The following is a 27,593-nucleotide window of genomic DNA, read 5'->3' on the forward strand; positions in this document are numbered from 1 at the left end:
TTCCTTATTATACACAGCATTTCAGTGAACATCGCTGGGCATCAATTTTATGCAGCTCTGGTTATTTCTACAGAGCAGATTAACCAGACCATTGAATCGAAGAACACAGCAGTCTTAAGGCTCTTGGTGCATAATGATAAATTGCCTTCCAAAAAGTTGTGTTAGTTTGCATTCTGCAAGTCAATTTGTACTTTCATTGTCTCCTGAGGTCACCAAAGTAGGGACTTTGGATATCTCTGACCCCATACCCAGCTCAATATGTAGCACATAGTACAAGTTACACAACTTAGAGTGAGATAGGAAGACCAGTCTCTGCGTTAACAGAGGCCACAGGATGGAGAGGAGGGTACAGGTGTCTGAGACCTCATCAACACAAGCTCCACAGGACTTACGCCCAGGACATGGGGACTCCCTGCAGACACAAGTCTTAATAAGGCATCGTGAGGCCAAGAACCTCGATGCTGACGCTGAAGTGGCCAATGTGAGATGAGAGCCTCACACCACAGTCCCTGAGGGACAGACGCAGTAGGGACGGCTGAAGACCGGCAGTAACTTTTTCGCATCGACTCTGTGGGCAGCAGTCTTTACATGGAGCACTGGAAGAAGTACCTTCACTGAGCTGGCGAGGTCATCGAACTCTCTGTCCACTTGGATATCCTGAGGAGAAACCCATTACAAGGCAGTACATTACCACCTTTTGAGAACTTCACTGTTTTTTACTTAGACCACAAGGTATTGAAGAAACTCCTTAGGGCAGCTTTCTCGTATGGATGACAATGTCATTACTCCCAAACCATGAAAATAGAGTAAGGGAGTGGCTCCAGGGAGCTCCTTGGGGCCTGCACTATTTCTCGTCTAGGGCCTGGTTGATGGTGTGTTCTGTCTGTGGACATTCCCAGCCCTGACCCACGTGCACTCTTCAGCATAAACATTACTCCTCAATAACAAATGAAAAAGGAGGGGAGGGGAGGAATACTAGCACCAATGGGGTCTTTCTCTACACAGGCCTTTCTGTGGGGTCTGTAGCTCATCCCCTCTTCACAATGAGCCTGGCTGGAATATTGTAGCCCCATTTCACCTAAGACGAGGCTGAAACCTGGGAAGGGTTTACATGAACTGTCAGGATTCAGAAGTATTTCCTTAGGGGCCTGGGTGACTCAGTCAGTTGTGCCTGCCTTCGGCTCATCATGATCCCAGGGTCCTGGGATCGAGTCCCATCAGGCTTCCCTCAGCAGGGAGCCTGCTTCTCCCTCTCCCTCTGCTGCTGTTCCCCTGCTTGTGCTTCTCTCTCTGTCAAATAAATAAATAAAATCTTAAAAAAAAAAAGAAGTATTTCCTTTACAGCTAGGAGAAAATCTAGGCTGGGGAGATTAGACTAATAACAGTAGAACAGGAAAATAGAATATTGCATCTAGACTAGTGTTACTCTTCAATTCAGAAGATCCCCGTTGATGACTCAGGATTTGTCCCAGGCTTATCTGATTCTCATTCCTCTGTGGTGCTTCCATTACATTAAAAGCTCCTGATAATAGCTATGGTTGAATCGAGCATATATTTTGCAGAACATTTTTATATATCATTCCTTTATTTATTTTTAAAATATTTATTTAAGTAATTCTGCACCCAACGCGGTCAAACTCACAACTGATCAGATCACATGCTCTCTGTCTGAGCCAGGATGTGCTCCCTTCTTTCTTTCTTTTTTTTTTTTTTTAGTGATAAAAGCCAATGCAACAGGAATTCTCAGAGCAGGAGGAACAAGGTCAAGGCAACTAATCTCTGGCTTTGAGCTGTAGAAACCGGGCAGGCAGAAGGAAGCAATGAGGCCATTTGGCATCAGTTGTCCCAAGCCTGAAGGATTAGAACTATAAAAACATGCATCTGGAACGGTTTTGACTTAAATCTGGGTTGACCTCAATCAGGGTTAGAATAAGCAGTGATGTGTGACTAGACTCCTTTTAATAACTCATATTTGAGGATTCTCTCTTTAATGTTTAACTACTTTTAATTTTCTAATTAAAAGGCACAATTGAATGAAAAGGAGTCTTAAGTTCTCTCAAGGCCACGTGAGTGAATTCTTCCAGCACCATGATCCCCTGAGACAGAACAGGCGGGGCCTTGCAAGTACTCAACGTGCAAATCCAAACATCAGTGAACAGCGAGCTTCCTGTCCTCTCAGCCACCATCTCTCTCTCAGCCAATGAGGAACCCAGGCAGGGGTTGGAGGTGAGACCATGGTACCAGTCAGGAGTGGCACTGTGACCTCAGTCAGGCCAGGAGGTGGACTCAGAGTCAGCCACACTAAGTATGTGGGCAGGGCACTCTATTTCTCTAATCCCCACTTTCTTCCTCTAAATGATAACTCAGGGGGCTGTTGGGAGTGTCACAGATGAGATTTATGAAAAGCTCCACAGAGAAATCCAGGAGTTCTAGGCTGGACATTGGATTATCCCGACAGACTTAGAACTCCAAAGCAGCCTCGCCCATGGGACCTGGACATCTGAGAAACACACACAGTTGAGAAAAACCCAGAGGAGGCTGGTGGAGCAACTCCAAAGGGAAGGAGGATCTTGATACCCACTGACGTGACTCAGGACAGCCCCACTGTCTCAGCTCAGAAGTTGTCTCCACTGACAGAATGCCCTTGGTGAGCCTGTGGGGCCAGGATAAACACTGGCGGAACACCCCACCCCCATGTCCAACTCCGGCCGGGCACCAAAGGTACCGGCACACAGGGCACATCCCTGCCTTTAAAGAGCTCACCCATTGCGGGAAGAGAGGAAGGAAACATTATGGAAATACTGGTGCAGTGAGAGTGTGCATCGGCTCTCCTTGAGGAAAAATAGAGGTGTAAAACACCTGCCCCGACTTACAGGTGAGGGGCGCAGCGCTGGGTATTTCAGCAAGAAGAGCAAGAAGAGAGCGACAGAGGAGAGAGATTGCACCATGTGCAGAAAATTGAGAGCAGCTTGGGTGAGAGAATGAGTTTCACAGGTGAAGGCAGAGGGGATGTGGCAGAGCCCGGAGCCCAGTGTGCAGTGAACGATGTACTGCTGAGCTTGGATTTATCCAAGGGAGCGTGACACGCCAAGCAAGGAGGGACAGGAGCACGTTGCTGGTTTAGAGAGATCACCTAGTAGGTAAGAAGGAAGGCCAGAGATAAGAAACCAGCTGGTCCACAGAACGTGAGGGGAAGTGAGAAAGGGGAGCAGGTAGCCGGAGCACTCTGCAGGAAGTAGATGAACGATGGAAGGCAGGGCAAAGAAGGGAGGGGTGAGCACTGGGCCCCTTCTGACTCCATGCGGAGGCCCCCCACCTCCCCCAACAGGAGGCAGCCCTTAGAGAGAGATGTCTTCAGGTTGGCTTTGTGCCCATGGGGCATCCAGGGGACTCATCCAGCAGGTGGCTGGAAATGGGGATCCAGAGCTAAGAGAGGTCTGGGTTGCAGCCAGGGTGGGGTTGGGAGGGTGGGTGGGAGAGGATGAGCCTCAGGCTGGGTTGGGAGTGTATACAGGGCCTCTGCCAGCTGAGGGAGCTGAGAGCCAGGCAGGGCTGGGTGCCCCCTGACCTGGCAGTACTGTCCTCTGAGCACCTTGCTGTGGGCACAGTGGCCCTCACGGGCCTGCTCCACCCCCGGGTGCACACTCCTCTCTGTCCTCTGCTCTCAGCCCCGCCTCGCCTTCTACCCACTGGCAACTCTGAAGGAAAGGAACCCCTGGTGCACACGAGGCCTCGGGTAGGTCTGATGCATGGCCAACAGTACACCTGGGCTGATGGGTGGACTGAGAAAGAGTAAGGACAGCTGGAAGGTGGGGTGACACTGCTGGGAGAGGAAGGAAGGGCGAGGGAGAGGTTCAGCATGGGTCAGGCCAGAGATGGGTGAGTGAACGGCAAGGGAAAGAAGTGGTCACAAGAGGAAGCCAGGAGGCCCCCTCCCTTATCTGGGCTCTAGACCCTGTGTAGCCCACTGGAGTGGACAGACGTTGCAGGGGAGGGATCTGCGTGGACACTTATAGGGGGCCTCGCCCATCAGGCTAGCACTCACAACAAGAATCCTCAGTGTCTGATTGGCCTCGGAGGCCCAGGCCCAGGCTCAAGGCTCCCACTGCAGAGATGCGGTTGTTGCTGTAACAGAAAGACACAGCCATTTTGCTGCCTTCGGAGCGGCTGTGCAGAGCCACACTGCCCCAGGGGCCCAGCTGGTGCCCCGTGCACCACCTGGTGGGACTTCACGTTCCAGCCTCCACTGATGCTCCAGGGACCCTGGGCAGGTCACCAGGTAATGGATGGATGGTGACCCTGCTTCGAGGCTCCCAGTGCTCAGGGAGATCACTCAGCAAACACACTAGAGCACCCCTCCCCAGTGGAAGCTGCCGACTCCCAGGCCCTCAGAGCTCAGCAGGTCCTCCCACAAGTTCCACCCCCATGAGCACCCCATTTCTATCAGCATGACATTGTCTGTTCTGGAAACCACCCAGCTCCCCCTCACGTCCTCTCCTCCTTCTCAAGATGGACCTTACACTCTGGCCCCAGCACCTCTCTTGGCCACTTCATCTCAGAGCCAGTCCCTCTTCCCTCTGACCTCGGAGACCCCAGCTCTGGCCTCGAATTCCAGCATGTCTCATAGCCTCTTCCGCCTAGTTCCTTCCATGGGAAGGACAGAATGCATCGGGCAGACCCTGCCCACTCCAGGAGCCCTCCGGGGGAAGTGCTCAGCCACAGCAGTCCAGGACCCGGGTAGCTTGGCTCTTCTTTGCCTGTGGTTTGCGGTCCCTGCTCTGGTTCCTTGCTGAGGACTGGATGCTGCTGGGCCTGAGAGCAGCTCACACCAGCAGGCACCCGGGGCACGTGCTGAGAAGAGCATGAGCACTCACCCCCACCAGGCTCGGCTGAAGATGTTTTCTTGTTTGTTTTGTTTTAGCAGGCTCCAGCCCAACATGAGCCCACATGGAGGCTGAACTCATCCACCCTGAGACTGAGACCTGAGCCGGGAGCTGAGATCAAGAATCAGACACTTCACTGATTGAGCCACCTAGATGCCCTCTACTGAAGATGTTATATATAGGCTTTAATTCCCAGCCCCCCACCATGTAGCGGAATTATGAGATCCCAACCATAACGCTGAACTTGAGTGACACGAGGACACAGCTGGGTGCTTGTTTGGATTTCAGGCGCAAGCGCCATCATGGGTAGACAGTGGCATGTTTGGGAGGTAAGGAGGTAAACAGCAGCAGGATCATGGAGTCCCTGATCCCTCAGGTGGCTTTGGACTTGGAGGCGTGACACGGCCCATCCTATGCTCCTCACCTCATGTTGAGTTCCTCCAACACGTTGTTGGTCTTAAGTGCTAGCCACTGCAGATGCCCCAGGATCTCCAGCCATTGTATGCAGATGTCCAGGACTCTGAGGAAGATGTTTGCCTGGAATGCAAAAAGAGGAAGCGCCAGGAGACTTCCCATGAACGTGGCCAGGGACCACAGCCGCAGAGCCCAGTGAGCCTGAGGTACAAAAACACAGACTGAGAGCAGAAGGTGAGGTTCCAGGTAAGAATCTAGTGTCTTGAAAGATGGCGACCAGGAGAACGGAACACTGGAAGAAGAACCAGCGGTGGGTGTGGTGTGAATGACCTTCAGAGCCTGGACGCAGAGATCTGCCTCATGCCTCAGTGGGGGACCCAAGGGCAGGTAATTGAGGCACAGAGCAGGATCCCAAAGGGGCTCCAGGAAGGGTAGTTGGGACACTGTGATGGGGAGAAGGGAGGAGCTTGAGCTGCACTGGGAAGAGGAAAGCCTGACCTCCCACTTGTGGAGCCAGAACCCTAGGTCAGCTCTGGGAGTGGGCGGAGCGCAGCTGCTGCCATTTCCTGAGAACCCCACGAAGGTAGCTCCGCACCAGGGCATCCTGACAGGGGCTAGGAGCCACCCATTCCCAAGGCCTACAACCACAACATCCAAGGAAGCAAGTGGGATGTTTGAGAGTGTGTGCTGGGACCAGCGGCGCAGGGTGTCACTCAGAGAAGCGTCTGCATATGCCACAGTGAGCATGTTTCACCAGACCGCACGGAGTCCCCTACCGGCCATGCATCTGTGACATCTATAGTATCTAGAGAGGTATGCAACATTCACCCGTAGACTCTTCGGGAAGCTCATGAGAATGAGCTACGTGGTTTGGAGTCACGAAATGGGGCCGGGAAAATTAAAGTCACCACACAAAATATTTTTTAGCTCTTCTTAAAAGATCCAAGGCTCATTTCTGAAGAGCTGTAAAGACAGGAGCTGGCACTCTGGGAGACCTGTCCCTCGCAGGACAGGCGCGGAAGGGTAGACAGGCTGCTGGGGCCATACCTCCAGTCCCTGGGCAAAGGCTACAGCTCCCGGTCCTCGAAGGTGATTCCAGCTACATTAAGCTCAGTGAGTCCTGTATTTTCTGCCAGGGCTGGTCCAAGTATCTCCCTTCAGAAACACCAAGACAGGTGTTATTCTATCTGTTCATTCCTTCAGAAAATGATACTAATGACCAGTGTGATGCCAGGGTCTCTGCTGGGGCTGCAGAGTCACCAACCTGAACCCAATATGGGCCTGCCCGTCCTCCAGGAATTCACATTTAATGGGGGAGATATGTCGATCCTTGAACAACATGGGGGTTAGGGCACCACCCAGTGCGGTCGTAAAATCTGCATATAACTTGACTCCTCCAAACCTCAATGACTGATAGCCTACTGTCGACCAGAAACAAGACTGTAGTGAGAATGTACAGTGTTGATTAACACAGTTTGTAAGTTACCTGTATTAGATACTGAATGTTTAATTTCATTTTAATTTTTAAAATTTAAGTTCAACTAGACACTGTATTCTACACAAAAGTAAGCTAGAAAAATATTATTTTTTTAAAGATTTTTGTTTATTTATTTGAGAGACAGATCACATGCAGAGAGAGAGAGCACAGAGGGAGAGTGAGAAAGAGAAGCAGACTCCTGTTGAGCGGAGAGCTCGATGCGGGCTCCATCCCAGGACCCTGAGATCATGACCTGAGCTGAAGGCAGACACCTAACCGACTGAGCCACCCAGGCGCCCTAAAGAAAATATTACTGAGAAAATCATGCGGCACCTGGGTGGTCAGCTGGTTGAGCATCCGGCTCAGGTCATGATCTCAGGGTCGTGAGATGGAGAACCATGCCAGGCTCTGCACTGGTGTGGAGCCTGTTTGAGATTCTCTCTCCTCTCCGCCCTCCCCTCCCCTCTGCACACTTCCAATATCTCTGTCCCTCTCTCTAAAATTAATAAATAAATCTTTAAAAAGAAAATCAAATGAGAAAAAACACATATAATACTGTACTGTATTTTATAAGAACATTTGTGTGTAAGACTCATGCAGTTCAAACCACGCTTGTCCAAATGTATATACAGATTAATGGGATATGAGATATTATAGATTACAAACAGGGTTGTGTAGGAATAGGGTAGGGACTAACCCGCCTTAGGGGGTGTCGGGAAACTGAGGACAGAGAGATAACCTTGAAGACTGAGGGACTCACCACCTGTTGATGCACGCACAGCAGAGAACACACACAGGAAAGAGCGAATGTGTGGAGGCACGAGGGAGCATGGAGCACTTTGGAAATGCCCACAGGCCTGGCAGGTGGGAGGAAGCCAGTGAAACAAGGTAGGAATCATGGGACTGGAGAGATGCCAAGAGGCCTTCAATGCTCAGCCAAGGCTTTGGGGCACCGACCAGTTAGTGGTGAGTAGGTAGGAGGGCTTTAATAATGGCCAAGCTGGGCTCTTAGGGCGGTAAGGGATGGACTGAGGTGGGCAGGGACAGAGATGAGAACCTTGGCAACCAGTTGGAAGGCTTGTGCTATGGTTTATAGGCAAGAGGTGGATGACGCTGGTGCAGCTGTGTGGAAAGAAGATACACGGGCAGAGAAAGGAAGGAGGAAGCAGTGCAGACTATGAAACCTTGAATTTTTTAGCATGTAAAAGTGGACAAAAGCCCCACCCATCCACCATGCTCTGCACTCTGTCAGCATTCAGCCAGTCTGATCTGCTCCCAGTCCTCAAAAGCACCCAGCACCAACGTGAGTCTGGGCTGTCCCCTGGGTAGAACTTTGACCCCTTCTTGACCTGGCTAACAGCTCCTCATCCTTCTAACCCTGGGTTCACGGCATCAGAAGCCTTGCCTGCCCAGCTGGGCATGCTGCCTTGGGCCCCAGGTTCACTGTGCTTCCATCCTTCCAGGCCCTGGTCTACATTGACCCTTTGCCGGTCTCTCCCACTCCACCCCGGAGTCCCTCAAGGATCTGACTTGACCCCTCCTCATGTGCTTTTAGTAAGGCTAGTTTGAAGAAAGGCACAGAGGAAACACAGATGCTTTAACTGAGCAGAACTAGCTTGCTTGGGGGCGCCTGGCTGGCTTAGTCAGTACAGCACGCGACTCTGATCTCAGGGTTGTGAGTTCAAGTCCCACCCGTGTGCAGAGTTTACTTAAAATAAATTTTTAGGAAAGGAGAAGGAGAAAGAGAGAGAGAGAGGAAGGAAGGAAGGAAGGAAGAAGGAAGGAAAGAAGATACACAAAAACTAGCCTGCTGGGATGCCTGGATGGCTCAGTTGGTGGGGCCTCTGCCTTTGGGCTCAGGTCATGCTCCCAGGGTCCTGGGATCAAGTCCCACATAGGGCTCTTTGCTCAGGGGGAGCCTGCTTCTTCTTCTGCCTACTACTCCCTCTGCTTGTGCTCTCACTCTTTCTCTCTGACAAAGAAATAAATAAATAAAATCTTAAACAAAAAACCTAGCCTGCTTGGTCAGATCCCACTGCAGCAAGATGTTTTAGTACCTTGGAGAGCTCCCTGCAAGACAACTGGGACTCCCTGTGCTGCCTCCTGACGACAGGACTTCCCTGGATTCCAAACCCAGCACTGGGTCTGACACCCAAAGATTCTCAGGTACAGGTATGTATTTCCTTCCCTTTCAGACACTTCTAGGGCTGGAGGAGAGGGTGGTGGTCCCCACTTTGTAGGGAAGCCCTTCTTTGCTGAACAACTAGAAGGTGAGACGGTTCCTCTCATACATGAACTGGCCTCTTGAAATTCCAATGCTTGGACTTCTCACGACCTCTGCAGCCAATTATGAGGTAGGTGCTACCTTCGCCATGGGTCAGATGGGGAGACTGGAGACCCAAGCTCTTTCACCCTTCAAGGAGTCAGGCTCACCCACAGATCCCCACTTGGGGAAACAAAATGGTCCTGCTGAGTTTGTCCTTTCCTCGAGATGAAGACTCCCTGCCACATATTTCACAGCCTTCCCAGGGCCTTAGCTTCCTGCCTCTCCATCCTGGCTGCCTCTCTGGTACTTGCTTTTTTTTACTGTGAAGGCCCAGGGGGACATCTATACTTTGTTTGTTGGAAGTCTGAAATGATCTTGTTTATTTATTGAGAGAGAGAGAGAGGAGAGAGAGAATGGGCAGAGGGAGAGGGAGAAGCAGATTCCCGCTGAGCAGGAAGCCCGACAGAGGGGCTCCATTCCAGGACTCTGGGATCATGACCTGAGCCGAGCAGGTGCTCAACTGACTGAGCCACCCAGGTGTCCCTGAACTTTCTTTAATTTCACAGACTTCTCATAATGATTTTCTTAGAAGGGAAACAGGCTCTCTGGCACTTAACTTCTAAGGCTAATCCTCAAAGGCCAAGGTTGGTACCACCCCACTGAAGCTGCTTGAGACAGGACAGTGATTCCCAAAACTTTCTTGATCAGACAAATCTCCTAGGGCACCCATTAAAATGTAGATGATGGGCCTCGCCTCACCAAGATTCTGGTTCAGCAGGTCCAGGGCCCAGGAATCTGGGTTCCTAATCCCAGGGTCCCAGGTGATTCTCTATACTTGACTGAGTGGTTGAGGATGGACAGGTAGAAGTGCATGCTCCTAGCAAAGCAGATAGCCTTGTAACGAAGGCCCTGGGGCATGAAAGTGGTGAGATCAAGGAATCCCATCAATGTCTTCCACAGCACTTGCAATAAAATATTCTATTCTGCCAAGATTTATAGTCCTGCAGCCCTCCACTGCCTCTTCTGCTCCCAGTGCAGCCCCTCTCTCCTGGCTCACTAGGCCCGTCACAACAGTGTCTATCAGTCTGGGAAAGAAGCCTGCATGTTCACTTGTCCTCCTGCTTGAAATGCTCTCTCCCTGGTCTTGCCATGGCTCATTCCTTCCCCATACTGCTCATTTCAGCTTAAATGTCATCTCACAGAGCCCTCCCCAGCCACCCCTCTAAGGCAAGGGATCTCTATTCATCTCTAAAATCATGCCTTGTTTGTTTATTTTGTTGCACCAATAATTAGGGAGAATTCTCTATATAGGTGCTTCCCGAGGCCAGGGACTCTGTTTTGTTCACAACCAGGTCACTGTGGCTAACTTAGCACCCAGCACATGCCGTAGCAGGAAGGGCAACCTGGGGAATGGATTAAGAGTTCTGTGTGGAAGGAGTGTAGGAGAAGGGCCGGCCAAAGTGCGACATGGGAAACAGGAGCCAGGAGTATGAATGTTCAGAGGGTGCTAACCTCCACCCGGCCCTGTCCCAGGAAGACGGGCTCCAGGGCCCCACAGTGGCCCTGGCTGGATGGTACCTGCATGGTCATTCAGCTGGTTATAGCTCAGGTCCAGGATTTCAGGCCCGTGTGGGCCAGCAGGAGTTCAGCAAGGGACTGGGCTGCGTGCTCCTCCAGGCCGTCTCCCTGCCAGTCGTACCTTCTGCACCGCTAGCCCACCGTGATGGCAGCACAGATCGCCTGGGTCCCCGCCGCTCCCATCTGGTTCTCCGACAGGTCCACATCTAGGAGTTGGCAGCACTCCTCAGTGTGGGATCCCGCCAGGCGCCACCCTCTTCCACTTTCCTCTCTCCCCCAAACCTGCAGGCCTGAGGCAGCGGAGGAGACGAACAGCTGGACTATCCTGGGCTTGCATGGTGACTCCACCCTCATCAGCTACATGCATCCCTTCGGGCCCCAGGCAGCCTTGATGCCCAGCCCTCCATGCAACAAGCTTCTTTGTCTAAGGGTTCCAACCTCCTACTTCACGGTGCTGTATAGGCACCCCGTGGACGATCATGCGGGCAGCAATATAACAACACCCATGAGTCTCACCGATGCATTTCTGGGAACTGGCAATGACAGCCCCGGTGGCCTGCACGAACACGCACGTGAGTGAGGCACCTTGCTGAGCACTTCAATGCGGTTTCATTTCATACTCAGCACAACCCCAAGGGCTAGGTGCTAGTGCTGGGGCCATTTCACAGATCGAAAGACTAAGGCTCAGCAAGGTGGAGCAGCTTGCCTGGGGCCCTCCTCATCAGTGGTAGAGGTGGCATTTGCATCCAGCCCCACTTCATTTCCACCCAGCCATCCACCCTTCTCACATTGCCCATCCCCTGCCTCTATGGAAGACTCTGTCACCCATTTAGGAATAGGAGGCCACCAAAGCAGGGGTTGCTGCAGAAGAGGAGAGGGGAGTGGGGGGCGGGCCAGGTCAGGAGAGGAGTAGTATCCAGCATTGGGGGCACCATAGAGAGTCTAACTCCACCCCACCCACCACACCGGTGATGAGGCCCCTGCCCCAGCAAAACCAACAGGGCCCAGGTGAGAAGGCCTGGCTGTGGAGGGAGCCCACACCCCCAGGAAAGGGAGGACTCAAATCTGCCCACCTGTCCCAGGCTCAGCACCTACCAGCGATACTGCTGCTTGCTCAGGGCACCTGCCAGGGCCTCCACGCCAGCCCCACAGAGCCCATTGTCTCAAGATCAAGCCGCTTTGACATAGGGATTGGACGTCAGTGCTGAAGCTAGAGCCCGAGCACCCTGGGACAAAGAGGGGCCTGAGGGACCTGGTCTTCCCAGGGGTGAAGGCCCCACACACAGCCGGCTGCTACCCTGGCTCATTTCCAGGGCTCAGCCCCCAGTGCCCTCCAACTGGAAGGCCCTCTCCTTCCCACATGCCCAGGGCACCTTCTTATCCTTCTAGGCTCCACCCAGATCTCACCTCCTGAACCTTTCCCCTGACCGCCCTCGCGCGCCCCCGCAGCAGCTTAGGGGCTCCCTGCAGACCTCCCAACCATTACACTGAATTCTGTCATTGCCCTGATCCCACCGTCACCCAGATGCGGGGATGGGACATGTCTGACGCTCATACAAGGCCGGGAGTGTGTGTGGTATGGGCCTGGGGCCACTCCCATGGCTGCTGTCTCCAGGTCCTGTCACTCCAAGCCTCACCCCAGGTCTCTCCAGGGTTACCTGGGGCCCCAGGCCACGATGCCGCAGGTTCAGCTCTGGGCTGCTCCCTTGACGCAGAAAGCAGGAGGCGGGCACAACACTATGGGCCTGGCAACCCTGCAGAGGGGTTCTTGACCAGTCTCTCCAGGCCCACAGATGCCTGACAGGAGACAGGGAGATGATGAATGTGGATCCTCTCCAGACACAGTCGCCCACTCCCCCTGCCCCGTGTCACCTTGCAGCCTGTGTTTCTCAGAGGCATTTCTTCCTGTAGGCTAGTAGGGGCACTGAAAGTCGGAGAAAGCAAGTCCTTTCCTCAAATTCAGACAGCTAGTAGTAGTGAACCTGGCAGAGCCAGGATTAGAACCTTTCCTGTCTGGATTAGAACCTTTCCTCGGCAAAGTGCTCGCCAGCGTCTTTTCCACTCGTTTGCAGAGCACGTTGTTTTGTGAATATTTTATGGGGGAAGAAACGGAAACAATTCTAAGTTCTATATACTTATTAGCTTAGTTCTGTGGGTTGGGAAAATCCAGCCCTGATCCTGTTTTGGGGTGGGACACGCTTCTTACACTGCTTGGCGGGCTTTAACATCACTCACTTTGGAGGCGTTTAAAAGGTGGAACTCCTGATGTCGCCAGGAGCATTGTGGGAGGGCCCAGGCTGACTGGAGGCTTCGCCGGCTGTCCGTGCACGAGAGGGGTGCGCTCCCTGCTGCACAGGGGTCCCTTGCCCACTTGGCCCCAGCCTGCACCCTCCAGCCCCGCTGAGAAGCTCCCAGGTGAGGGACAGGCCTCGCCCACATCCCCTCGCCCGGGAGCACCTTCCATCTCCTGGTCCGAGTCTGAATCAACGCCCGAACCCTCCTCGGCCTCCTGCCCCTGCAAGACGCCCAGCGGCACTGCCACCTCCTCCTCCTGCTCTTCCTCCTGCTCCTTCCCAGACCTTGCAGGCTGCCTCATGGTTACGCCCATTTCTCAGTCGCTGGCACTGAGGCCGGAACTGGCGGCACAGCACCTAGAGCGCGGCCCGGGATATGGGCGGACCCTCCGGCTGAGTTGACCAATCGCATGTGGCAAGCAAACAGGGCCCGCAGCAGCCCATAGTGACGCTCCTCCCCGGTAGCTGTCGCCCGGGCAACCCGGTGTTGTTGGTTGTTACGAGAAACCATGCCGCTGGCGTGGGCAGACATAAGCCTACCCCGTGTTGAGCAGATGAGGGCGTGCGCCAGGTTCCAGTACGCCCTCACGCCTTACCGGGGAACGTGGCTGGCCTCAATGCCTGTGCTTTTGTGCCTATGCCTGGCGCTCTGCGCAAGAGAGCCTGGGGAACCTTGCAAAGCCTGGTCACCCTCCTCCCTGAGCCAGAGTCACTCCTCTCACCCTGTGGCTACGTCCTCTCACGCTCTAGCGTCGCATATGCTGCTTCCTCCACCAGGAACATTCCTCTCCAGCTTTGCTTATTGAACTTCAGAATCTGCCAGTGTCAGCTCAGAGGTCACTTCTTCCCAAAGCTTTCTCTTGACCCTCCTCTCGACTCCTGCAGCCCCCATGCTGCCCCCTCTCTCACAGTACCTATGACACTTGTCATCTCCTCCTCCCTCCCCAAGGAAGGAGGCCAGAGGGTAGGGTTGCAGGGCTTCTCTCTGCAGGGCCCTGGCCCCTCAGGGGGACAGGGTGGGAGGTCCTGGGCAGCCAGGTGGTGACTGAACCCAGGGCTGGGGGGTGGAGGCTGGATCCTGTCCCCAGTGGAAGTGTCCCTTTAATAGCTTGCTGGCCTGGTCCAGCTAGGGCGCCTGCGCTTTACCTCCTCCTCAGCTGTGGCTGCAGCTGCTGTGCTGACTCATGCGCCCCCAGCAGCCGGCAGGAGCTGGAAGCATGGGCTCCCCAGGGGCCTTGGCGGCTGGGGCTTCTGGATTACAAAACGGAGAAGTATGTGATAACCAGGAATTGGCGGGTGGGCGCCCTGCAAAGGCTGCTGCAGCTTGGAGTCATGGCCTGGTCAGGTGGGTAAGAGAAAGGCTCCTGGGCCACACTGGCTGGGGGGGATAATTACAGGGCCTACTGGGCTGAGGTTTGACTCTTCAGGGGTTGAGCTGGTGGCAGCAGGGAGCAGCTTGGGACAGGGGAGGAAGTAGGGCAGAAGGGGAGGATCTTTGTCTAGAGGCCAGGGATACAAGAGCAAGCCCTGTACTTTTGTCTTCCTGTCTGCCCACCGCTTTCTCTCCTGGGCCTTGTTTCATGGTCCATATTAATCTCTGGGCACAGAGCAAGATGGGTCCCCATCTAGCCAGGAGGCCCCTGTGGCAGAGGTAGTCCCTGATGCTTGGGAGAGCTGGAGCACTAAGGTCTCTATAGGGACCACCAGTTTTAGCTGGGTCAGGGGAGTCTTTAAGGAGGAGTTGGGCCAAGTCAGGGCAGGGGGAGGGTGTTGGCTGTGAAGGAGGTGGTGCTGGGCATCTCTAAGCCCGTGAATGCCTGATAGGGGACACCCATGAAAGGCACTGGCTCTCTGATCATGGTTGGAGGTTCTGGCCTGTGCGGGGTGTTTGGGTGTGGGAAATGAGGCTGAGGGGAGGCGGGGGCCCTGAATGCTGGGCTGGGACCCCGAGGGTGTGTGGAGAGAGGCCGAGAGGGGGGCGCTCTGCCACTGCTCACCAGGGACCTAGGCAGGACAGGCCACACTGCCCATCGCTTCTTCTTAAGGTGGGCTCTCCTCGCCAAAAAAGGATACCAGGAGCCAGATCTGGACCGTGATTTCCGTCAATCACCAAACTCAAAGGTTTCGGTGACCCAGATCGAGGAGCTGGGTAACCGGCTGTGGACGGCGATTTTTGTGAAGCCACCGCAGGTGGCTTGGTCCTGCTGCCGGCAGTGACACTCTCTGACACCGCCCTGCGGCGAGTGTTAGCGGGAGGGGCATGCGATGCGAGCGGGTGCTGGCTCTGCATAGCACCGGGCTGGGGAAGGGCCTACAGAGGAGTGGTGCCTGGACGGGGCTTTCCGGAATGTGTAAGAGGTTTCCAGGTGGACAAGGAAACGGACCAGGCCAGGTTAGACAAGCAGCCTTTAGAAAGGCTGTCCCTGGCAGAGTGGAATGCTTTAACTCCAGGCTGGAGCTTGAGGGTGGGGCAGGAGGCCTAGAGACCAGCTTCTGAGCTTCCTGAAGGCTCCTCCCCTGACCTGGGGCACTGCGGTCAGGTGCTCCTCCTCTGCCCCTCCCACGCAGCACTTCTGGCCTCCTTCTTCCCTCACCCAGACCGTGCACAGCCTCAGTTTCTACCTTTATCCTGCCAATGCCATAACTGTAGCCCCAGTGACCACCTGCCCCGAGTGCAGCTGTCTCCCTGGGTGCACACCCACCACATCCAAAGAGAAATCATCTCCTCTGCCGATATGGCCTCTTTTTCATCCAGGGAGGGCCAAAGCTGGACCTGTGCCTCCCTTCTGTGCATTCCATCTCCTGAGGTAGACAAAAACACATGACTTAGAGGCGAAGCTCACTGCTGTGGGAAGACAGAATTCTCATATATTGCCAATAAAAGGGAATCTGACAATATGTACAAAAATCACAGCCATCCACTCTGGCCTCACAAGTACTACACAGTTAAGAAAAAGGCACAGCACGATTACTCATTGCAGCTTCATGCTAAAAGACTGAGAAAATCCAAGTATCCGGTGACCCCAAACAGGCTGAATTAATCTATAGCAAGTAGAATACCATGCAGCGGTAAACAAAAATGGATCTTTGTGTGCTGATACGATGGGGCGCGACTTTTGTACAATCAAAAACAAGGTGCAAGAGTGTATTCTGTGTGCTACTTTTGGTGCAAGAAAAGGGAATATAAGCATTATCTACTTCTGTTTGTTGGTTTTGGGCTAAGAAATTCTAAGTATAAACCCACCTAAACAGTGACGCCTGGGTGGCGCAGTTCGCCGTCTGCCTTCGGCTCAGGGCGATCCTGGGTTCTGGGATCAAGCCCCACGCTCAGCTCTTCACTATGAGCCTGCTTCTTCCTCTCCCACTCCCCCTGCTTGTGTTCTCTCTCGCTGGCTGTTTCTCTCTGTCAAATAAAATAAAATCTTTTAAAAAATAAACCCACCTAAACAAAGGTTAAATACACACCTTATCTAATGAAGGAAGAAGAATTCATCATATATGCTTATCATTCTTAATTCAGACGCTGTATTCTTTAGGCCCCTCATGAGCTCACTGAGTAAGAGAAAGTCGGAGAGAACTGCCGAGGTAGCAGACCTGGTGTTGTTTTAGGAAAGAAGAGCCTGAAGGGCGAGGGATAGTGGCACCAATCCATGACCAACGACGCTCCTGGGTAGCACAACCGTCCCGAAGCTACGGAGTCAAGGACACCGCCCCGGCCACTCGCACACCTGGGCTCAGCCTTCAGTCTCACGCCTCCCCGGTCAAACGCACCTATGGCAGTCGCTCCTGGTCACACGCGGACTTCACCTCCTCTCAGTGTAATACCAAGAGCTTCCAACTGCCTGCCCTCCACGCCGCGCTCCCGGCATCCTGATTGGCTCGGCTGCTCGCGAATGCCATTGGCTCCGACCGCTTCAGCGGGCGGTCCCAGGACCTAAATCGGATTTGGGTATTTTCTTGCTGGGCGAAATCGCTTGTTACTGGCATCACTTTGCGAAGGAAGTGGCACCTGGTGGCGGGAATGCAGAGGCAGAGCCCTCTGGAACGCGTGGGAAAATCTGCGGGCTAGCCCGCTTAGCTATTTCCTGGAGGGTGAGGTCGCGGGGCGCCCGATTAGGGTGGAGGCCACTACACATACAGCCTTACACCAAACTCCAAGCCCCACATGTTAATCTTGTAAAATGTAGTCCCCTACATTTTTAGTTTTTACTTGTACAGGGTGTTGGAAGTGACAAGCGTTACACAGTGAAAGGGTTTTGCAAGGTGACTAGCTGCAGCAGATACATTTAGGGGGTTATTTTCGTCAGCTTTTACTGGTGCTGATGTTAGTATTCTGGCTGGTAAGAATTTTAAGTCCTGGGCCTCAGGGGCAGATGTACATGGACTCCGCAAGAAGAGGATAAGATGGGACCACGGACAGGCTCCCTGCAGGAAGTGGCTGGGGGAGCTGTAGGAAGAGGGAGAGTGTTATGTATTTCCTTCTAGGAGGCCGGATTTACCGAGTGTCTCAGAGAAAGTATCGCGAGCTTCCCAAGCAGCAAAAGAGGCATAGGTGGCGTGGCGGACGGGCCTGCAGACAGGAGAGGTCTGAGAGTTGCAAGATGTAGCCAGGAGCACCTGACTGCGGCGAAGAGGGTGACATTGAAGGTTCTGAGTGGTGACGGCAAGACCGTACATCTGGGAGTTTGACTTTACTGGGTGGGTTAGAAACCAGCCAGCAGATAAAATGGGATTGGCCAATCTACAGGGAGTGCATGGCACACTTAGGGTGAGTTTCGGGCAGGAGACCCCACATTGCTGAGTAAGCAAAGATATTCCATCACAAACCTTGGTGAGGACACACAGAATTTGCAGGGTTTCTGGAAGGGAGTTTGATCTCTCTGCTTTCACTACCCTCTATTCCTACTGCTGGTCCAGGAGAGTCTGTGTTTTTACCCTACAGAAGAAAAGAGCCCCTTCTTGCGCCTAAGTACTACCTGAATGAACTGGAATTTTCTATATAGAAAACATATCAGGCACCTGGGTAGCGCAGTTTGCCGCCTGTCTTCGGCTCAGGGCGTGGTCCCGCGGCCTCCGGATCGAGTCCCACATCGGGCCTCCTCGGCTGGGAGCCTCGCTTCTTCCTCTGCCTCTCCCCTGCTGTGTTCTCTCTCGCTGGCTGTCTCTCTGTCACATAAATAAAATCTTTTAATGACATGGGGACTCCCTGCAGACACAAGTCTTAATAAGGCATCGTGAGGCCAAGAACCCTCGATGCTGACGCTGAAGTGGCCAATGTGAGATGAGGAGCCTCACACCACAGTCCCTGAGGGACAGACGCTGGTAGGGACGGGCTGAAGACCGGCAGTAACTTTTTCGTACTCGACTCTGTGGGCAGCAGTCTTTACATGGAGCACTGGAAGAAGTACCTTCACTGAGCTGGCGAGGTCATCGAACTCTCTGTCCACTTGGATATCCTGAGGAGAAACCCATTACAAGGCAGTACATTACCACCTTTTGAGAACTTCACTGTTTTTTTACTTAGACCACAAGGTATTGAAGAAACTCCTTAGGGCAGCTTCTCTCGTATGGATGACAATGTCATTACTCCCCAAACCATGAAAATAGAGTAGGGAAGTGGCTCCAGGGGAGCTCCTTGGGGCCTGCACTATTTCTCGGTCTAGGGCCTGGTTGTATAGGTGTGTTCCGTCTGTGGACATTCCCAGCCCTGACCCACGTGCACTCTTCAGCATAAACATTACTCCTCAATAACAAATGAAAAGCAAGGGGAGTGAGGGGAGGAATACTAGCACCAATGGGGTCTTTCTCTACACAGGCCTTTTCTGTGGGGTCTGTTAGCTCATCCCCTCTTCACAATGAGCCTGGCTGGAATATTGTAGCCCCATTTCACCTAAAGACGAGGCTGAAACCTGGGAAGGGTTTTACATGAACTGTCAGGATTCAGAAGTATTTCCCTTAGGGGCGCCTGGGTGACTCAGTCAGTTAAGCGTCTGCCTTGGCTCACATCATGATCCCAGGGTCCTGGGATCGAGTCCCACATCAGGCTCTCTGCTCAGCAGGGAGCCTGCTTCTCCCTCTCCCTCTGCTGCTGCTCCCCCTGCTTGTGCTCTCTCTCTCTGTCAAATAAATAAATAAAATCTTAAAAAAAAAAAAAAGAAGTATTTCCCTTACAGCTGAGGGAAAAATCTAGGCTGGGGAGATTAGACTAATAACAGTTAAGGAACAGGAAAATAGAATATTGCATCTAGACTAGTGTTACTCTTCAATTCAGAAGATCCCATGTTGATGACTCAGGATTTGGTCCCAGGCCTATCTGATTCTCACCTCTGTGGTGTTTCCGTTACTTAAAAGCTCCTGATAATAACAAGAGGTTTTGAGGCGCCTGGGTGGCACAGCGGTTAAGCATCTGCCTTCGGCTCAGGGCGTGATCCCAGCGTTATAGGATCGAGCCCCACATCAGACTCCTCCACTATGAGCCTGCTTCTTCCTCTCCCACTCCCCCTGCTTGAGTTCCCTCTCTTGCTGGCTGTCTCTATCTCTGTCAAATAAATAAACAAAATCTTAAAAAAAAAATAACCAGAGGTTATATTGAATGAGCATATATTTGCAGAACATTTTTATATATCATTCCTTTATTTATTTTTTAAAATATTTATTTAAGTAATCTCTGCACCCAATGCGGGGCTCAAACTCACAACATGCTCTTCTGACTGAGCCAGCGATGTGCCCCTTCTTCTTCTTTTTTTCTTTCTTTCTTTTTTTTTTTTAGTGATAAAAGCCAATGCTAACAGGAATTCTCAGAGCGGGAGGAACAAGGTCAAGGCAAGCTAATCTCTGGCTTTGGAGCTGTAGAAACCGGGCAGGCAGAAGGAAGCAATGAGGCCATTTGGCATCAGTTGTCCCAAGCCTGAAGGATTAGAACTATAAAAACATGCATCTGGAACGGTTTTGACTTAAATCTGGGTTGACCTCAACCGGGGTTAGAATAAGCAGTGATGTGTGACTAGACGTCCTTTTAATAACTCATATTTGAGGATTCTCTCTTTAATGTTTAACTACTTTTAATTTTCTATATTAAAAAGGCACAATTGAATGAAAAGGAGTCTTAAGTTCTCTCAAGGCCACGTGAGTGAATCTTCCAGCACCATGATCCCCCTGCAGACAGAACAGGCCCGGGGGGGCCTTGCAAGTACTCAACGTGCAAATCCAAACATCAGTGAACAGCGAGCTTCCTGTCCTCTCAGCCACCGATTCTCTCTCAGCCAATGAGGAACCCAGGCAGGGGTTGGAGGTGAGACCATGGCGGTACCCCCCAGTCAGGAGTGGCACTGTGACCTTACAGTCAGGCCGGAGGTGGGACTCAGAGTCAGCCACACTAAGTATGTGGGCAGGGCACTCTATTTCTCTAATCCCCACTTTCTTCCTCTAAATGATAACTCAGGGGACTGTTTGGAGGGTAACAGATGAGATTTATGAAAAGCTCTTACAGAGAAATCCAGAAGTTCTAGGCTGGACATTGGATTATCCCGGACAGACTTCAGAACTCCAAAGCAGCCTTCGCCTCGCATGGGATTCCTGGACATCTGAGAAACACACATAGTTGAGAAAACCCAAGCCCAGGGAGGCTGGTGGAGCAACTCCAAAGGGAAGGAGGGACTCTTGATACCCACTGACGTGACTCAGGACAGCCCCACTGTCTCAGCTCAGAAGCTGTCTCCACTGACAGAATGCCCTTGGTGAGCCTGTGGGGCCAGGATAAACACTGGCGGAACACCCCCACCCCCATGCCCAACTCCGTGCCGGGCACCAAAGGTACCGACACACAGGGCACATCCCTGCCTTTAAACAGCTCACCCATCGCGGGGAAGAGAGGAAGGAAACATTATGGAAATACTGGTGCAGTGAGAGTGTGCATCGGCTCTCCTTGGGAGGTAAAAATAGGCAGGGGTTAAAACACCTGCCCTGACTTTACAGGTGGGGGGCGCAGCGCTGGGTATTTCAGCAAGAAAAGCAAGAAGAGCGAAGCAGAGGAGAGAGATTGCACCATGTGCAGAAAATTGAGAGCAGCTTGGGTGAGAGAATGAGTTTCACAGGTGGAAGGCAGAGGGGATGTGGCAGAGCCCGGAGCCCAGTGTGCAGTGAACGATGTACTGCTGAGCTTGGATTTATCCAAGGGGAGCTGCTGACACGCCAAGCAAGGAGGGACAGGAGCACGTTGCTGGTTTAGAGAGATCACCTAGTAGGTAAGAAGGAAGGGCCAGAGATAGGAAACCAGCTGGTCCACAAAACGTGAGGGGAAGTGAGAAAGGGGAGCAGGTAGCCAGAGCACTCTGCGGGATGTGAGATGAACGATGGAAGGCACGGCAAACAAAGGGAGGGGTGAGCACTGGGTCCCCCTTCTGACTCCATGCGGAGGCCCCCCACCTCCCCCCAACAGGAGGCAGCCCTTAGAGAGAGATGTCTTCAGGTTGCACTTTCTGCTCATGGGGCATCCAGGGGACCATCCAGCAGGTGGCTGGAAATGGGGATCCAGAGCTTAAGAGAGGTCTGGGTTGCAGCCAGGGTGGGGTTGGAGGGGTGGGTGGGAGAGGAGTGAGCCTCAGGCTGGGATGGGAGTGTACACAGGGCTCCTCTGCCAGCTGAGGGAGCTGAGAGCCAGGCAGGGCTGGGTGCCCCCTGGACCTGGCAGTACTGTCCTCTGAGCACTTGCTGTGGGCACAGTGGCCCTCACGGGCCTGCTCCACCCCCGGGTGCACACTCCCTTCTCTGTCCTTTGCTCTCAGCCCCGCCTCGCCTCTCCTACCCACTGGCAACTCTGAAGGAAAGGAACCCCTGGTGTGCACACGAGGCCTCGGGTAGGTCTGAGCATGGCCAACAGTACACCTGGGCTGACTGGGTGGACTGAGAAAGAGTAAGGACAGCTGGAAGGTGGGGTGACACTGCTGGGAGGGAAGGAAGGGCGAGGGAGAAGTCTGAAGAAGCGCATGGGTCAGGCCAGAGATGGGTGAGTGAACGGCAAGGGAAAGAAGTGGTCACAAGAGGAAGCCAGGAGGCCCCCTCCCTTATCTGGGCTCTAGACCCTATGTAGCCCACTGGAGTGGACAGATGTGGCAGGGGAGGGATCTGCGTGGACACTTATAGGGGGGCCTCGCCCATCAGGCTAGCACTCACAACAAGAATCCTCAGTGTCTGATTGGCCCGGAGGCCCAGGCCCAGGCTCAAGGCTCCCACTGCAGAGATGCGGTTGTTGCTGTAACAGAAAGACACAAGCATTTTGCTGCCTTCGGAGCGGCTGTGCAGAGCCACACTGCCCCAGGGGCCCAGCTGGTGTGCCCCGTGCATCCACCTGGTGGGACTTCACGTTCCAGCCTCCACTGATGCTCCAGGGACCCTGGGCAGGTCACCAGGTAATGGATGGATGGTGACCCTGCTTCGAGGCTCCCAGTGCGCAGGGAGATCACTCAGCAAACACACTAGAGCACCCCTCCCCCCAGTGGAAGTCAGCTCCGACTCCCAGGCCCTCAGAGCTCAGCAGGTCCTCCCACAAGTTCCGCCCCCCATGAGCACCCCATTTCTCTCAGCATGACATTGTCTGTTCTGGAAACCACCCAGCTCCCTCCTCACGTCCTCTCCTCCTTCTCAAGATGGACCTACACTCTGGCCCCAGCACCTCTCTTGGCCACTTCATCTCAGAGCCAGTCCCTCTTCCCTCTGACCTCGCAGACCCCAGCTCTGGCCTCGAATTCCAGCATGTCTCATAGCCTCTTCCGGCCCTAGTTCCTTCCATGGGAAGGACAGAATTGCATCGGGCAGACCCTGCCCACTCCAGGAGCCCCCTCCCGGGGGAAGTGCTCAGCCACAGCAGTCCAGGACCCATTGGGCTTCTGGCTGTTTCTTTCCCTGTGGTTTGCGGTCCCTGCTCTGGCTCCTTGCTGAGGGCTGGGATGCTGCCGGGGCCTGGAGAAGCAGCTCACACTCAGCAGGCACCCGGCGGTCACGTGCTGAGCAGAGCATGAGCACTCACCCCCACCAGGCTCGGCTGAAGATGTTTTCTTTGTTTGTTTTGTTTTGAAGTAGGCTCCACGCTCAGCATGGAGCCCAATGGAGGGCTTGAACTCACCACCCTGAGACTGAGACCTGAGCCGAGAGCTGAGATCAAGAATCAGACACTTCACTGATTGAGCCACCTAGATGCCCCTCTACTGAAGATGTTTTATATATATGTTTTCAATTCCCAGCCCCCACCCATGTAGCAGGAATTATGAGATCCCAACGTACAACGCTGAACTTGAGTGACAACGAGGACACAGCTGGGTGCTTGCTCTTGGATTGTGGCGCAAGCGCCATCATGGGTAGACAGTGGCATGTTTGGGAGGTAAGGAGGTAAACAGCAGCAGGATCATGGAGTCCCTGATCCCTCAGGTGGCTTTGGACTTGGAGGCTGTGACACGGGGGCCATCCTATGCTCCTCACCTCATGTTGAGTTCCTCCAACACGTTGTTGGTCTTAAGTGCCTCACCCACTGCAGATGCCCCAGGATCTCCAAAGCCATTGTATGAGATGTCCAGGACTCTGAGGAAGATGTTTGCCTGGAATGCAAAAGAGTGAAGCCAGGAGACTTCCCATGAACGTGGCCAGGGACCACAGCCGCAGAGCCCAGGAAGCCTGAGGTACAAAAAACACAGACTGAGAGCAGAAGGTCAGAGGTTCCAGGTAAGAATCTTGTGGCTTGAAAGATGGCGACCAGGAGAACGGAATGACTGGAAGCATAGAACCAAGGGTGGGTGTGGGTGTGGATGACCCTCAGAGCCTGACACAGCGATCTGCCTCATGCCTACGTGGGGGGACCCAAGGGCAGGTACTCTGAGGCACAGAGCAGGATCCCAAAGGGGCTCCAGTGAAGGGTAGTTGGGACACTGTGATGGGGAGAAGGGAGGAGCTTGTAGCTGCACTGGGAAGACAAAGCCTGACCTCCCACTTGTGGAGCCAGAACCCTAGGTCAGCTCTGGGGGAGTGGGCGGAGCAAGGCAGCTGCTGCCATTTCCTGAGAACCCCACGAAGGTAGCCCGCACCAGGGGCATCCTGACAGGGGCTAGGAGCCACCCATTCCCAAGGCCTATGAACCACACCATCCAAGGAAGCGAGTGGGATGTTTGAGAGTGTGTGCTGGGACCCAAGGGTGCAGGGTGTCACCTCAGAGAAGCGTCTGCATATGCGCACAGTGAGCACGTTTCACCAGACCGCACGGAGTCCCCTACCGGCCATGCGTCTGTGACATCTATAGTATCTGGAGAAGGTATGCAACATTCACCCGTAGACCCTTCGGGAAGCGTCATGAGAATGAGCATCGTGGTTTGGAGTCACGAAATGGGGCCGGGAAAATTAAAGTCACCACACAAAATATTTTTTAAGCTCTTCTTAAAAGATCCAAGGCTCATTTCTGAAGAGCTGTAAAAACAGGGAGCTGGCACCTGGGAGACCTGTCCCCGCAGGACAGGCCGGAAGGGTAGACAGGCTGCTGGGGTGTTCATACCTCCAGTCCCCGGGCAAAGGCTACAGCTCCCGGTCCTCGAAGGTGATTCCAGCTTACATTAAGCTCAGTGAGTCCTGTATTTTCTGCCAGGGCTGGTCCAAGTATCTCCCCTTCAGAAACACCAAGACAGGTGTTATTCATTCTGTTCATTCCTTCAGAAAATGATACTAATGACCGTGGTGTGCCAGGGTCTCTGCTGGGGTGCAGAGTCACCAAGCTGAACCCAATATGGGCTTGTCCGGTCCTCAAGGAATTCACATTTAATGGGGGAGATATAGTTGATCCTTGAACAACATGGGGGTTAGGGGCACCAAACCCCAGTGCGGTCGAAAATCTGCATATAAGTTTGACTCCTGCAAACCTCAATGACTGATAGCCTACTGTCGACCAGAAACAAGACCGTAGTGAGAACGTACAGTGTTGATTAACACAGTTTGTAAGTTACCTGTATTAGATACTGAATGTTTAATTTTAATTTTAATTTAATTTTTAAAATTTAAGTTCAACTAGACACTGTATTCTTACAATAAAGTAAGCTAGAAAAAATATTATTTTTTTAAAGATTTTTGTTTATTTATTTGAGAGACAGATCACATGCAAGAGAGAGAGAGCACAGAGGGAGAGTGAGAAAGAGAAGCAGACTCCCTGTTGAGCGGAGAGCCCGATGCGGGGCTCCATCCCAGGACCCTGAGATCATGACCTGAGCTGAAGGCAGACACCTAACCGACTGAGCCACCCAGGCGCCCCTAAAGAAAATATTACTGAGAAAATCATGAGGCACCTGGATGGCTCAGCTGGTTGAGCATCCGGCTCAGGTCATGATCTCAGGGTCGTGAGATGGAGAACCATGCCAGGCTCTGCACTGGGTGTGGAGCCTGTTTGAGATTCTCTCTCTCCCTCCGCCTCTGCCCCTCCCCCTCTGCACACTTCCAATATCTCTCTGTCCCTCTCTCTAAAATTAATAAATAAATCTTAAAAAAGAAAATCAAATGAGAAAATACACATATAATACTGTACTGTATTTATAAGAACATTTGTGTGTAAGTGGACTCATGCAGTTCAAATCCACGTTGTCCAAATGTATATACAGATTAATGGGATATGAGATATTATAGATTACAAACAGGGTTGTGTAGGAATAGGGTAGGGACTAACCCGGCCTTAGGGGGGTGTCGGGAAACTGAGGACAGAGAGATAACCTTGAAGACTGAGGGACTCACCACCTGTTGATGCACGCACAGCAGAGAACACACACAGGAAAGAGCGAATGTGTGGAGGCACGAGGGAGCATGGAGCACTTGTGGAAATGCCCACAGGCCTGGCGGGTGGGAGGAAGCCAGTGAAACAAGGTAGGAATCATGGGCACTGGAGAGATGCCAAGAGGCCTTCAATGCTCAGCCAAGGCTTTGGGGCACCGACCAGTTAGTGGTGAGTAGGTAGGGAGGGCTTTAATAAATGGCCAAGCTGGGCTCCTTAGCGGCAGGCGTAAGGGATGGACTGAGGTGGGCAGGGACAGAGATGAGAACCTTGGCAACCAGTTGGAAGGCTTGTGCTATGGTTTATAGGCAAGAGGTGATGACGCTGGTGCAGCTGTGTGGAAAGAAGATACACGTGGCAGAGAAAGGAAGGAGGAAGCAGTGCAGACTATGAAACCTTGAATTTTTTAGCATGTAAAAGTGGACAAAAGCCCCACCCATCCACCATGCTCTGCACTCTGTCAGCATTCAGCCAGTCTGATCTGCTCCCAGTCCTCAAAAGCACCAGCACCAACGTGAGTCTGGGCTGTCCCCCTGGGTAGAACTTTTGACCCCCTTCTTGACCTGGCTAACAGCTCCTCATCCTTCTAACCTGGGTTCACGGCATCAGGAAGCCTTGCCTGCCCAGCTGGGCTATGCTGCCTTGGGCCCCAGGTTCACTGTGCTTCCATCCTTCCAGGCCCTGGTCTAATGACCTCTCTTTGCCTGGTCAGTCTCTCCCACCACCCCGGGAGTCCCTCAAGGATCTGGACTTGACCCCTCCTCATGTGCTTTAGTAAGGCTAGTTTGAAGAAAGGCACAGAGGAAACACAGATGCTTTAACTGAGCAGAACTAGCTTGCTTGGGGGCGCCTGGCTGGCTCAGTCAGTACAGCACGCGACTCTTGATCTCAGGGTTGTGAGTTCAAGTCCCACGCTGTGTGCAGAGTTTACTTAAAAATAAATTTTTTAGGAAAGGAGAAGGAGAAAGAGAGAGAGAGGAAGGAAGGAAGGAAGGAAGAAGGAAGGAAAGAAGATACACAAAAAACTAGCCTGCTGGGATGCCTGGATGGCTCAGTTGGTGGGGCCTCTGCCTTTGGCTCAGGTCATGCTCCCAGGGTCCTGGGATCAAGTCCCACATAGGGCTCTTTGCTCAGGGGGAGCCTGCTTCTTCTTCTGCCTACTACTCCCTCTGCTTGTGCTCTCACTCTTTTTCTCTGACAAAGAAATAAATAAATAAAATCTTAAACAAAAAAACCTAGCCTGCTTGGTCAGATCCCACTGCAGCAAGATGTTTTAGTACCTTGGAGAGCTCCCTGCAAGACAACTGGGACTCCCTGTGCTGCCTCCCTGACGACAGGACTCTGGATTCCAAACCCAGCACTGGGTCTGACACCCAAAGATTCTCAGGTACAGGTATGTATTTCCCCCCTTCCTCAGACACTTCTAGGGCTGGGAGGAGAGGGTGGTGGTCCCCACTTTGTAGGGAAGCCCCTTCTTTGCTGAACAACTAGAAGGTGAGACGGTTCCTCTACATACATGAACTGGCCTCTTGAAATTCCAATGCTTGGACTTCACGACCTCTGCAGCCAATTATGAGGTAGGTGCTACCTTCGCCATGGGTCAGATGGGGAGACTGAGACCCAAGCTCTTCACCCTTCAAGGGAGTCAGGCCCACCCACAGATCCCCACTTGGGGAAACAAAATGGTCCTGCTGAGTTTGTCCTTTTCCGAGATGAAGACCTCCCTGCCACATATTTGCGCAGCCTTCCCAGGGCCTTAGCTTCCTGCCTTCTCCATCCTGGCTGCCTCTCTGGTACTTGCTTTTTTTACTGTGAAGGCCCAGGGGGACATCTATACTTTGTTTGTTGGAAGTCTGAAATGATCTTGTTTATTTATTGAGAGAGAGAGAGA

General features: G+C 52.9%; 2 protein-coding genes and 1 pseudogene across 3 annotated transcripts in view; 1 reads left to right on the forward strand and 2 right to left on the reverse strand.

The window, feature by feature from the left end:
- Positions 1–495: 495 nt before the first annotated feature.
- On the reverse strand, positions 496–13,214 carry LOC121099882 (annotated as a pseudogene).
- Positions 13,215–14,096: 882 nt separating this feature from the next.
- P2RX6 (purinergic receptor P2X 6) overlaps positions 14,097–27,593 on the forward strand; it is a 27,425-nt gene continuing 13,928 nt past the window's right edge. The window contains 2 exon segments of the mRNA XM_040619555.1: positions 14,097–14,155; positions 14,157–14,261. Of these exon segments, the coding sequence (XP_040475489.1) occupies positions 14,097–14,155; positions 14,157–14,261 (164 nt within the window).
- LOC103669294 (leucine-rich repeat-containing protein 74B-like) lies at positions 18,134–23,641 on the reverse strand. 2 transcript variants are annotated; one of them, XM_040619557.1, is made up of 4 exons: positions 23,386–23,641; positions 22,084–22,162; positions 20,400–20,495; positions 18,134–18,368 (listed from the first exon to the last, which is right to left on the reverse strand). In XM_040619557.1, exons 1-4 carry the CDS (start codon positions 23,388–23,390, stop codon positions 18,204–18,206), a joined length of 345 nt encoding a protein of 114 aa, XP_040475491.1. In that variant the 5' UTR covers positions 23,391–23,641; the 3' UTR covers positions 18,134–18,203. The 2 variants fall into 2 exon arrangements, with proteins under 2 accessions (XP_040475491.1, XP_040475490.1); XM_040619556.1 differs by lacking the exon at positions 23,386–23,641 and having other exon boundaries at positions 22,084–22,448.

The sequence above is a fragment of the Ursus maritimus genome, unplaced genomic scaffold, assembly GCF_017311325.1.
Source record: "Ursus maritimus isolate PB19 unplaced genomic scaffold, ASM1731132v1 scaffold_33, whole genome shotgun sequence".
Lineage (NCBI taxonomy): Eukaryota > Metazoa > Chordata > Mammalia > Carnivora > Ursidae > Ursus > Ursus maritimus.

What these genes read in the sequence shown, in the direction of transcription:
- LOC103669294 (XM_040619556.1), bottom strand. Translation starts at nt 22,254, where the DNA reads ATGCACGGGGCACACCAGCTGGGCCCCTGGGGCAGTGTGGCTCTGCAC. An exon ending in AGACACTGAGGATTCTTGTT is followed by an intron (nt 20,496 to 22,083) that starts GTGAGTGCTAGC and finishes TGTGTTTCTCAG; the next exon opens with ATGTCCAGGAATCCCATGCG. An exon ending in TAGAACTTCTGGATTTCTCT is followed by an intron (nt 18,369 to 20,399) that starts GTAAGAGCTTTT and finishes GTTTCTCCTCAG; the next exon opens with GATATCCAAGTGGACAGAGA.